The 12,944-nt window shown below is 36.9% G+C and overlaps 2 protein-coding genes across 7 annotated transcripts; one reads left to right on the top strand and one right to left on the bottom strand.

Moving 5' to 3' along the window:
- The first annotated feature begins 3,793 nt into the window (after positions 1-3,793).
- LOC135582677 (probable auxin efflux carrier component 1b) lies at positions 3,794-7,506 on the top strand. 2 transcript variants are annotated; one of them, XM_065078558.1, is made up of 6 exons: positions 3,794-5,566; positions 6,009-6,291; positions 6,384-6,469; positions 6,586-6,743; positions 7,037-7,148; positions 7,215-7,506. In XM_065078558.1, exons 1-5 carry the CDS (start codon positions 4,447-4,449, stop codon positions 7,115-7,117), a joined length of 1,728 nt encoding a protein of 575 aa, XP_064934630.1. In that variant the 5' UTR covers positions 3,794-4,446; the 3' UTR covers positions 7,118-7,148; positions 7,215-7,506. The 2 variants fall into 2 exon arrangements, with proteins under 2 accessions (XP_064934630.1, XP_064934629.1); XM_065078557.1 differs by having other exon boundaries at positions 3,795-5,566; positions 7,037-7,113.
- A 527-nt stretch (positions 7,507-8,033) lies between these two features.
- Positions 8,034-11,889, bottom strand: LOC135587305 (uncharacterized). 5 transcript variants are annotated; one of them, XM_065078556.1, is made up of 6 exons: positions 11,512-11,640; positions 10,229-10,482; positions 10,060-10,103; positions 9,674-9,915; positions 8,933-9,104; positions 8,034-8,390 (listed from the first exon to the last, which is right to left on the bottom strand). In XM_065078556.1, exons 3-6 carry the CDS (start codon positions 10,087-10,089, stop codon positions 8,271-8,273), a joined length of 564 nt encoding a protein of 187 aa, XP_064934628.1. In that variant the 5' UTR covers positions 10,090-10,103; positions 10,229-10,482; positions 11,512-11,640; the 3' UTR covers positions 8,034-8,270. The 5 variants fall into 5 exon arrangements, with proteins under 5 accessions (XP_064934628.1, XP_064934626.1, XP_064934624.1 ...); XM_065078554.1 differs by lacking the exon at positions 10,060-10,103 and having other exon boundaries at positions 10,229-10,365; positions 11,512-11,889; XM_065078552.1 differs by lacking the exon at positions 10,060-10,103 and having other exon boundaries at positions 10,229-10,361; positions 11,512-11,888.
- Positions 11,890-12,944: the final 1,055 nt, after the last annotated feature.

The raw sequence follows: 12,944 nt of genomic DNA, 5'->3' as shown, positions 1-12,944 counted from the left end.
ACGTCAATGTAGATGTAGAGAAAAATACATCTCTATCGGTACCAACGCAGTTACCGAGTGATATCACTCTATATTTACGTCATTGCTAATGTAGATGCCGAGTAGTGAAAGGAATAATGATGCATATGTTGAGCAACGTTGCTCGACAACTATATCAACACAGACACATATGCAAAGCGACGCTACTCGGTATCTACAACAGCGACCCTTTCATTACTCAACAATTACATATACGCCAATGTAGATACAGAGCGGTGAAAGGGTTGCTTGGCAACTGCATCAATGTCGATGCAGATACAAAACGACCCTTACCTCTCGTCGTTACTCTTCTCATCTACAACAATTATCCACGACTCCCACTAGTGTAGTTATCTGTCACCATCAATGTCATCCACCACTATCAACTAGAATATTAAATTTTTATTTATTTATTTATTTTTATATCTTTACTAATAAAATATTTATCTATATATTTCATTTTTATAACTATAGATATATCAATATATTTTTTAAAATATAGGGATTAAAATAATAGTGAACTATATATATATATACATACATATATATATATACATACATATACATACATATATATATACATATATATATATACATATATATATATATATGTATATATATATATACATATATATATACATATATATATATATACATATATATATATATGTATATATATATATATATGTATATATGTATATATATATATATGTATATATATATATATGTATATATGTATATATGTATATACATATATATGTATATATATATATACATATATATGTATATACATATATATATATATACATATATATATATACATATACATATATATATATACATATACATATATATATATACATATATATATATATACATACATATATATATATACATACATATATATATATATATACATACATATATATATATACATACATATATATATATACATACATATATATATATATATATATATATATATATATATATATATATATATATATATATATATATATATATATATATATGAAGATGGATGTCTTGTGAGATTTGAGAGAAGAGAAATAGAATTTATTTCATGACACTTACTTATGTAAAAGGGCCCTCTACTTTGTCAGCAAATGATGCAATCTCATCATCACTTTCTTTCCTCGAACAGCTTTTGGAGAAGGAAGAATAATAGCGTCTACCGACTCTCCCTCACATCTGTACGTTTCCTTTCTGCGAGCAGCACCGCCTGCATCCCGAAATAATTAAAGCGACGAAGAAGGTTAAAAGCGGATGCTTTCTCTCTCCTGACAACGAGGAGCAGCGAAATATGATGATGAGAAGTGCAGCGGCATGCGTGGCATGATGGATAGCCCAAAGTGATTCTTCGAGTCCTGTTTGTCAACTGCCTCGTACGATGCTCACAAGCCATCGTCATCATCGTCGACCTTCGTTGCTAAGAGCTTCGTTCGGCATTCGACGAGTTCCTCGGCAGGGAGGGTTCAAACGGCGACAAGCATGACAAGCAATGCATGCGTGCAGCTTTTCTCAAAGGTTTGACACATGTTATATCGCATTATCTAAGCATTTGACTTACTATATATTCATTTTTAGTCCAACATCTTTTACTACGTCACTCATGTTATATCATGTTGATCCAAAGCATTGCCACATCCTATAAGGCACATATTATAGGATGATTCTTTTAAATAATTAATATATATAGTTATTTTTAAAAATACTTAAGTTTTTATTTTTTTATTTGATACTTATTTTTAATATTATAAATCTCTTTTATTATCATCTATCACCTCCATATGGCCATTGTCGTCGTATTGCCTCCGCAACCCTATATATTGAGATTTCAAGTTAATCTAAGTTCAATATCAAAATTTATCGCGAACTCATATATTAGGCAAAGATCAAATATGTCAAGTAGTATACATGATTCATTTTTATAACAATTTTAGTAACAAGCGGATGTTCAATTCATGCTTTTTTATGCATAATCATCAATCTAGTGAGATATTCTATTAGAGTTGCCAATGCATTTAGTTTGGTATAATGTTGGTGATGAGGTGACATTGAATAGTCTAACCAATACCATGAGTAAATAATAAAAATCAATTTATTAATTTTATGGATAATTAAGATTAAAGATTATTTTTAAATAATTGACTAGAAAGAAAAACATGAAATTGATAGATTTGCCTCTATGATCAAAATAACTTACTTGTGTGAGCAACCGATATACTTCGTATTAAAAATTTTCTAATTCTTTTCCCAACAAAATCTTATTGCTTTTATATAAAATTATCATTTTTTTTATTTTCGAACAAAATATATTTATTTTTAAAATATCTTCAATCTTAAAATATTATTTGTTATTTTGACCAATATAGTCGTCATATTTTGTTAGTCTAAAATACAAAGTATATAAACGTATTGTCAATTGTCACTTATAGTTTTAATATTTTAATCAAAATCCTAAAATTTAATAAGCGTCTTTGGTTTATTGAACCACAATTAAGAGCAAAATCAAAATATTTCTTTTGGCATTCACAAACTCCACGAGCAAAGCCAAAGGCAATCAAATAATTTACATCAACGATCCAACTAGCCGTAAGCGAGATGGTCGTCCCCAAACATGAGCGAGATGTATTTCTTGTGCTTCTATCGTTGATTCACACATATTTAGCTCATTGATTGGACTGAATCAACTTCTTACGTTGATAAAGCCTGAATTAGAATATCTTATTAAAGATGAAGCACAATTGTTTAAAAAATTTTCTAATTTTTTATTTTTTTTTCTCATAGAATGTTTTTCTTTCGTTTTTATTCTATGGAGTGTCTTTTATTTTTTTAAATATGAGATTACCTTGGCTCGATCCCATCGATCATCTTCTTTGTTTGTCATAGGTCCTGTCACCTTCGAGTCATCCGTGAATGACCCAATATCATTCGTAGTTACCTTGTTGCCATCCTCACAGACCCATGAGGTCTCTTATCATCATCATTACCTCTTTTATCGTCATCCTTATTATCTCTATCCTATTCGTATTAGTTTCATCATTATTATTATCTTTGTCCACGAGATCCTATCGTCTCTATGGTCATCTGTATCCTCTTGGATGAAATAGAGTGTGATCACAAAATTAATTAAAAATTTATTAATATGATCTCTATTTATAAAGTTTAGAGGAGAAGATTTTTCTTAACATATCAACAAAATTTTTTTGTGTAGTTAACAAAATCTTATCTTCTATTAACTCTTTATCTCATCTTTTTTTTTTTCTCTCAAAGGTATGATTGTGAAGCAGAGGCAACTGTGACATAACCAACGAGGTAATGAAAGAAAACTCAAGGATAATATCTTTAAAATAGAAAGGAAAAAAAATCTAGGTTTTCTTTTAAAAGAATTTGCCCAAAAGATGATTTCATTTCTTTAAAAAGAAAAAATCTTTTTTATGATTTTGCCTTTATTTTTTGATACCCGTATCATCATAACGATATTTCACATACTCATTTACGAGTAACCCTTGGAATTACCTGCGGTCTCATTGGAGATAAGACGGGTCCCTAAGGTCCATCTGAAAGTTAGATAAGTATAGCCGTTTCCACCATGTTTCACCTCAGTTCTCTCGTTGCAAACGCAAATCCATGAGGTGAACAGAACAAATCTCTGACGTCGTCGAGCTGAAAGAGCGAATCCAGGAGGACTAAGACTGAGTTCTTATGGGATTATGGGAAACTGCGTTGTTCTCTCGGTCGCATTGGCTGCTGCCTTCCTCCATCATCCCCTCGAGAGGGACAAAAGCTCTTTCTGATGGAAAGAATAGCAGCGCTTGCCGGTGCTCATGAACTCGACTTCCGATGCTCTCTCGCCCTCCGTCAACACTGTTCGCCAACACATCTTGTCTTTCTTGTCTGCCATTAAACGCCATCATAAATATTATACGAAGTTGCAGACCGGCATCAAGTACCGCCTCCCTTTAGCGACTGCTGCGCCTACGCCATAGAGAGCTCACTCCTTTCTTTCATCCGTCTCGGACTTTTTCTCTTCTGCTGCTGCTCGGCTCGGTTCTTTAGCTTTCCCTTCGAGCCCATCTCTTGTGCGGAGGGTTGAATTCTGCTCCTGTTAAGCTGAGGTTCTGCGCCGCAGCTTGTTCTCTCCGTCGTGGCTCATATCGCCTCAGTACGCCAGATCTCACTGTTTGTCATCATTTCTCATCGAACACTTGCGCAGCGTCGTCAAAAGCCTAGCTTCTTTCCATCTGTTAGCTGTACTTATTGTGCTACCTTCTGCAAGGAGAAGCGGTCCTTTTAGCTCCTCTGTTTCAAGAGCAGTCTCATTTTTCCACTCCTCTTCAGTTCAGAGCTGTTCTTCTAAAACAACAGAGACTCTTCAGCCGGCAGCAGAGGAGGAAGAGGAGGAGAATGATCACCGCTGCGGACCTGTACCATGTTCTCACGGCCGTGGTGCCGTTATACGTGGCCATGATCCTGGCCTACGGCTCCGTGAAGTGGTGGCGCATCTTTAGCCCGGACCAGTGCTCCGGCATCAACCGCTTCGTGGCCCTTTTCGCCGTCCCCCTCCTTTCCTTCCACTTTATCTCCACCAACAATCCATATGCCATGAACTACCGCTTCATAGCCGCCGACACGCTTCAGAAGCTCATCGTGCTCACCGTGCTCTCCGTTTGGACCAAGGCCAGCCGCCGTGGCTGCCTTGAGTGGGCCATCACCCTCTTCTCGCTTTCCACCCTCCCCAACACCCTCGTCATGGGCATTCCTCTGCTGAAGGGCATGTACGGCTCCGAGTCCGGTAGCCTCATGGTCCAGATCGTCGTGCTCCAATGCATCATCTGGTACACGCTCATGCTCTTCCTGTTCGAGTACAGGGGAGCCAGGCTCCTCATCATGGAGCAGTTCCCCGACTCCGCCGGCTCCATCATCTCCTTCAGGGTCGACTCCGACATCATCTCTCTGGATGGCAAGGAGCCGCTACAGACCGAGGCCGAGGTCGGCGACGACGGGAAGCTCCACGTCACGGTACGGAAGTCGACGAGCTCCCGCTCCGATATCTACTCCCGGAGGTCTCACGGGCTGAACTCCGGTGGCATCTCCATAACGCCGCGGCCGTCCAACTTGTCCAACGCGGAGATTTACTCGTTGCGGTCATCGAGGAACCCGACGCCGAGGGGCTCGAGCTTCAACCACGCGGATTTCTGTTCCATGCCGAGGAGTGGCAACGGCACTACGTGCGTGAGCCCGAGGCACTCCAACTTTGGGAGCATGGGGCTCGACGTAGAGGGCGGCCCGAGGGCGAACGGCTTGGTGGCAGGCGCATATCCAACCCCTCCTGTGGCTGGATTATTCTCGCCTGTGGGGGCGAAGAAGAAGGCAATGAACGGGATCGAGGGAGGGAAGGACCTGCACATGTTTGTGTGGAGTTCGAGCGCTTCCCCGGTGTCGGAAGGTGGGATGCATGTGTTTGCCGGGGCGGAATTCGTGACCGAGCATGGAGTTGCTCCACTTGACGATCACCATCACAAATGTGAGATATTAATGTTGCTTTCATCCTTCTTGCTGTTTCGCATACATGCCTTTTGTTTCTTATATGGATGGATAGTTAGTTCACTGTTCATGTTTTACTCCTTTTTTGGACCCTATGCTGTCCGAGGCTGTCTACCTTGTCGTCACTGTCGTTTTTGTGCCTGGATTCAGCTAACATGAAGTGTTGTCTCTTAAAACTGGTGTGGAAACCAAGTTGGTTTTCTTCCATCTTCTTTGCTGATCTTTCTTTGGGTTATGGAGATAATCATGCATCCATGTCAAGTCCTCTAGTGTACTCGTGTTACAGCAGAAACATGTGTAGTTGGTAGTAGTTCTTTGAAGATGCCATATCTGCAGTGTGTTTGATAGTTGTTCTTTGGTTATTACTTCACAAAAGGAAAAATATAGCTTACTGATATCATGCAATTTTCTCATGTTTGAAGCTCACCTTGGTGATGCTTACGACGGGTACCGCCAGGATGATTTCAGCTTCAGGAACAAGCCAACTGACCCTCTGCAGAGGGACGGGCTGAGCCTCTCTAAGCTCGGTTCGAACTCCACCGAACTCCACTCGAAAGCTGAGGCAGATGGAGTTGGAAAGCCTTCCATGCCTCCTGCCGGCGTGATGACCAGGCTTATATTGATTATGGTATGGCGGAAGCTAATCCGAAATCCGAACACCTATTCCAGCCTACTCGGTCTCATCTGGTCTCTCGTCTCGTTCAGGTACCATAATTCCGTTTAGATCATCTCTCGTTTGCTGATGGGTACAAATTTGGTCATCTTTATGTCACACACACACACTGCTCTTTCTTTAGGTGGGAAATCGAAATGCCTGCAATCGTCGCTCGTTCGATCTCGTTACTGTCTGATGCAGGACTTGGGATGGCTATGTTTAGTCTTGGTGAGTAAATTTCACTGTCGTGCCCAACTGTTCATTCTTAAAGCAATGCCTGTTAGTGTTTTCGAGCATTTGTCATATGATCAAACTTTTGTTAAGAGTTCTGTTCCGATTTACAGGGTTGTTTATGGCGTTACAGCCGAGAATTATAGCTTGTGGCAATTCTGTTGCTGCGTTCGCAATGGCTGTCAGATTTGTCACTGGCCCTGCTGTAATGGCTGCAGCTTCTATCACAGTCGGCCTACGCGGGGTGCTTCTACATATTGCGATCGTACAGGTTTAGTGAATTAGCGTCTGACTGTTGCATGATCAACAATACAGAACAAATAGGGCACATCAAATAAATGTTGGTAATTGACACAGAAATATAATTACTAGATGTAGATAGAAACTTTATTTGCATGGTCACTAGTCAGTAATGGAGAAGCACAATCAAAGACCCAAAACTATATTAGGAGAAACACTTTGGTTTATGAGAAGTTACGTATTCATTAGTTGCTACCTACTTAGCTAGTGGTGGATTTACAATGGATATTTATATGTTTTTTTTCCATGTTATTACTATTGCAGGCAGCTCTTCCGCAAGGTATCGTTCCATTCGTGTTTGCTAAAGAATACAATGTTCATCCTGATATCCTAAGCACAGGGTAACCAAGTTTTATTTCAAAGGCGACATTTAGCTGTGAGTACATTGTGAAGAAACCCTCATTGTGATACTGATATCTGATATGAGCTTTTGTTCTTGCAGGGTTATCTTTGGGATGTTAATTGCTCTCCCCATCACTTTAGTATACTACATATTACTGGGACTTTGAAGCTGAAGAGTTCCAATGAGGATCATTCACAGATGCGGATAGGATAACTACGATTTCTTGTTAGTCTGACTGAAATAGTTTAGTCTGGAAAGCTATATTGCGACGAATAGATTATATTGCTATCTAGAATTAGTATTAAGATACTAAACACGCAGTGTTTATTCTGTATTGGATGAAAGACTTTGCATCTGAAGAAATATCTATCGAAATTTCCTGTGCATTTGATGTTGGTATGTTCTCTCTGTGCAATATTAGAAATGCATCTAAGAGCGTACATTTGATACGTGTTTGCAGATCGAAATTATTAATCATTTCTTATAGCTATTACTCCACCGAAACCATAAGCCTCGGAGATTGTGAGCCTGAGAATTTTTCTTAGGTATATCATAAATCACAGTTATACTTAGAACATTGTGATTATTTGTCTATATATTTGGTATGGTAATATTATTTTTTTCTCAATATTGTCAGATTAGTTTCATAAAATATGAATTATATTTTAAAAAAATATTCATATTTTATGAAACTAATATGACAATATTGAGAAAAAAATATATTACCGGTATGAAAATATATAGACATATTCATATTACTTGTTTCATATCACACATCACTTAATATTCTTATTTTGGTTTCATATCCCATATAATAAATATGAATATTTACGGATACAAAAAACAATTGCATATCTAATCCTAAGAATTCGACATTTTTTTTTTTCATATTACAAACTGCAAAAACTTATACATATATTGAATGAAAGAAAACTTTGAATATTAAGTGATATGTGAGATTATAACAATATCCATACATAAATTGTCATCTGCCATGAAAGTAGGGGCAAATGCCTAACAATGGTGCTATCATACATAAAGAGTAAAGATTCAGATTAGTTCTACAAATCTTGCTTGTGACAACTGAATGGAATCTCAATCAGACCGCTAAAGAACTACTAATTGACTAAACCCTCATGTAAATATCAGGCTCCCTCAATTAACATTTGAAATGAGTTCTTCCACGCTGCGGAAGGTGAATCCAAGCTCTGGAAGCGACAAATTGCTGCAACACAGTTCATCAGCTTTATTTGGAAGTCCGCTTGCTATAGACACCTGCAAAACCAAACTCACAAGTTCAGAAACATGTAAAGAAAGCAGGTTGTCCAAATGGGAGTAATGGAATCACCAAGCCTATCAAACACTATGCACATATCTTTATTGAAAGTGCCTAAATGTCATTTTCTTTTTCCAAATGAAATTCATCATTTTCAAACTGATTCTTCCATCAAAATCATGAAATGGTACATTCGAGACTTACATGTAATATTTATTCGCATCTCAATCAAAATCATGAGAAGTTCTAATTTTAAAATTAGAATCATGCATGCTCCAGTGAGTTGAAAATTTTGCATACATCAAATGCACAAAGATGTTCAAAGTTGTATTTTGTCGAAATGTTCTGTTCCATGTTCTATCCTTTACAGTTTCTGTAATGAACTTTTTCCATTTTACAACCAAGATAACCTAGACAATACCAGTTGCACATCTTTAACGGATGCAGAAAGCACAAAATACTATATTTCTTAAGTTCAGAGGACACATTTTAATCTTAAATTTTGGAAGGTAAAAGAAGAACAACTGACAGAAGAACAGACCCAATGTTTTTCATCAAGCTTGGAAAGTGAAAACCTCCATTTCTTTGATTCAACTCCATCAATATAAACAGATATGCCAGTCCAGTTTGTATGGTGAAATTCTAATCTGCGCAAGCCATAGCCCAACCCAGCACCAATAGCTTTCACAAATGCTTCCTTCAGACACCAGTATCTACAATCCAACACAAAGCAGTTTAAAAAAAATGTATGTGATTGCTTCCAACACAATTTATCCTAATAAGAAATCGTACTAAACTTTCGCAAGTGGAGAGATTATTAATGCATAATATCCATGACGAAGGGTCTAAACTTTATGCTAGAAGTTAACTAATTTACAATGCATACGCTTGTTCTTATTGCATTTAAAAAACAAAAGGACAAATTAGGCTGGAGGAAATGGTCATGTATGCAAAACAGCGCATAATAACTATTCAAGTCATCGTCATGATACCAAAACTGGCAATGACTAAGTACATCAACAAAATTATCATCACTTGGGCTCTAAATGTACTTCAATAATAGACCAAGTTAATAGCTGGTACTAGGGGGTACTTCAATAATAGTTTTGATCTTAAATTTCATTTTAAATTAAAATAATTTCATATACTATGCAACTACAACCCTGAGACATGAATGAGATAAAGATACCTGCAAAAAAGTAGCATGTGAATGCAAGATACTCGTTCTTTTTTGAGATTTTTTCTAGAATCATAATGATGATCAAGTTCAAAATTCATATACCTGTAGAACTCAGCCAACATTTCTTCTGAACTACCAGCATGCGCAATGTTCTTCCACTCTAAAACAGTTAAATATGGCGAAAAATTATTGATGAACTCAAGTTCTGTTTCTTGCTTGGGGGTTGTAATGGAAACAATATCCAAACCAACAAGGCACAGCAGCTCAGATGCTATGCCCACATAATCTCCATGATGTGATACATTGAAGTTGAAATTTGAAAATGGAAAATCTATACTATTTTTCTGCAAAGATTGTATACAAACACAAAATTAGACAACAAGAAATGTAAACAAGAAACTAAATAAAGCATTATCCATATGCGATTTTTAAAACATTGTTCGTAATGCAATGATTTTTAATTTATCTATATCAGTCTATTGAAATACCTCGCAACAAGCTTTCAACTTTGCAACCATATGCTGCACGTTTCCTACTCTTGATCCAAATTAGGAGCCAATATTTCATACATAGGTGACGATTGATTTAAATCTACAGATACATAGAAAGCAGATCTGGACCAATGAAAATGATGACTAAACAGAACAACAATCATACCAGATATGGTTTTCCCTCAGCTGTGCGGTGAATGATAATCTTGTCAAAGGGTATACCCAAAACTTCATGCACAAGTGAGTACTGAAGTAATCGACTGACAAGTGCCCGTTTCTTGTCCTCGAACTTTATGTACCTATCTATATGCAAGTTTGATGTAAGAAGATCGACCGGTCCAACTTTTATGGAACGGTGCATGCTGATTAATATACACAACTCAAAACTTGATCAGCTTGTCATCATACATACAGATATATCTAGTAGAAACACAAATAGATAGTTAGACACTAGTGGATGTTTACGGAAAAAACTCAAAGAGGATAAATAACATAAGCAAGTGACTAAGTCATTGAAACTGAAAAGCAAAAAACCAAACACGTTGCAGAAACAAGTACTTCCTTTTATCCATCCATGTAGGTAGTATCCAGCAGCCACAGCTTGATGAACCACATTAACCCTTTATGAATGATATGTTGGAATGAACCGTCAAACAAGCTAAGATAATGATATGGCAAAACCTACTTTAAATCAAAATGGGAACTATGTGGCACAATGACCAAGTCCTTCTAAAGTTTACCCTTTACATCTCATAAGAGATGATAAATTATTTTTTCGGGCATGTTTTTGTTTAAGGTGTGGAATAGGATGACATTCTGTAGCAGCAGTGACATCCTTAAATGCACAAAGTCCACCAAAACTGGAAGGATAATGCAGTCAGGAATTAGGCAGCAGGTTATGGGCAACAAGTGCACACAGAAAAGGCATGAAAAGAGGGCAAAAGTTAAGCAAAAAACATTTGAAGCTCCTCTTTTTGCTTCCCCTTGTTAAATGTTCAAGATATTCAAGATCGAAATCCATAAATGAAAAGGAGGTAAATTAGATTTGAGCATGCACATCATACACGTCTATGTGAATACTGTCCTTCGACTTCATATTCACAATAATTTCCAGGTGTCAATGCTCAAGAGAAGCGAATGCATATCAGATTGGAATGAATCCCAAGGTAAAACAACCCTTTTGCTTCGGGAACAAAAGTACTTATCTTTTGCTTCGGGAACATTGGAATGACTCCCAATGTTCATGTGCTTATTTATTGCAGGCTCAATCCTATAAAAAAAAGATAATTTCGAACAATTTCCCAGACGATCATCGCAGACAATTCAAGACCCATCTTTTACTCGAAAGCTATCATCTTAATCGAAAAAAAGCTCCCTTAATCTATTCTGACGAACAACAAGACCTGCGAAAGGGCAGTAATAATATCATAAGAATAAATCAAAAGTGACCTGGTGATGGCTGTCTGCTCATCCACCGGAAAGAGAGAAATAACGGATGCAAACTGAGCCTCAGAAGGATTCCACTGCGAGACGTTGACCAACCATCTTCTCACCCCATTCTCCATTTCAAGACCCCCAACCAGTAACGACCCCCACAAAGTCGATGGGGGTGATAAATATACGCGAGAAGAGAATCCCCATCATCAACTCTTGATGATTTCAACCATTTCGCGAAGTATCGTGTTGAACAGCCCCGGCCACGATTTCCTTGGGCCGGACTTGGATCGAGATATGAAGGTTTTGGACTATTTGCTCTTTCGAAACCCTCGCCGCTGGGTCGCGTCATCGAGAAGAGAGATCGGGAACTACGTAGCTCGAGTTCGGTCCTAAAAAAAGTCGCCTAGAGCTTACTATTCACAGCTCCTATTTGCTATTCACAATCTCAACCCTTTAAAAAAAAAAATAAAAATATTATTTACTATTATAATATTATCGATTTTATTTTTTATTTTTTATTTCCATAACTTATTGCTTCCTTGTTTGTGGCAAATGACTCTCATTGTTGATGCCATCATCAACGTAGCTCAGTGTTATCGTCAATATCGTTAGTCGCTCATTGTTATCGTTGATCGTCCTCTCGATGTTCTTAGAGGAGAAAGAAGATAGTATTTACGTTTATTTATAAATGATAGTTTACACATATTAAAAATTTAAAAATATAATATAAATAGTAAACATATATTACAAATAATAATCTCATAAATATATTATCTTTTGAGCATTTTACCTAAAATTTTTTTATTGAGTTTTTATTAAATGACACTCACCTAACTTATTTTTACCTATGGATAATCTTTTTTAATAATTTGATGAAAATATCTTATACCCTTCACCAATTGCCCAAATCACCTTTGTCATTGCTCCCTGTGCTCACCATGAGTAGCACTATTTGTCGCCTTCTCCCTTCCCTTTTTTTCCTCTCACCTCTTTGCAACGTTGTCGATCAAGTTAGGTAAGGAAGACAGATGATAAAGATGTGAATTGTGGAAGTGGCACAGGTGAGGAAGGGGGAGGACGATAATGATGAAAACGATTGATGGAGGATGAAAGATATTTTTATCAAATTAATAAAAAAATTCTTAAGATAAAAATCAATTAGGGAAATATCACTTGGTAAAATGGTTTTTTTTCGAGATAAAATGTTTTTTTTATACAAGATATTTGATATCTAAACGTTTTATTTAAATTAGTTTTTATCCATTCATCCCAATTACATCCTCCATCTACTCGTAGTGATACTAAAACTACATCTCACATGATTAGTGTTAGTCTTACGTGATCTAAACTCTATTATCTGAGATTTATCTCTACAAAATAAGTTTAATATAGAATAAAATAACATAGGCCTCAAAATTAGGCGCCCACATCAATTACCGAATGTA

Source organism: Musa acuminata, chromosome BXJ1-8 (assembly GCF_036884655.1).
Source record: "Musa acuminata AAA Group cultivar baxijiao chromosome BXJ1-8, Cavendish_Baxijiao_AAA, whole genome shotgun sequence".
Taxonomy (NCBI): Eukaryota; Viridiplantae; Streptophyta; class Magnoliopsida; order Zingiberales; family Musaceae; genus Musa; species Musa acuminata.
Note: the sequence above shows the minus strand (reverse complement) of the source record. Positions and strands in the feature narration are given on the sequence as shown.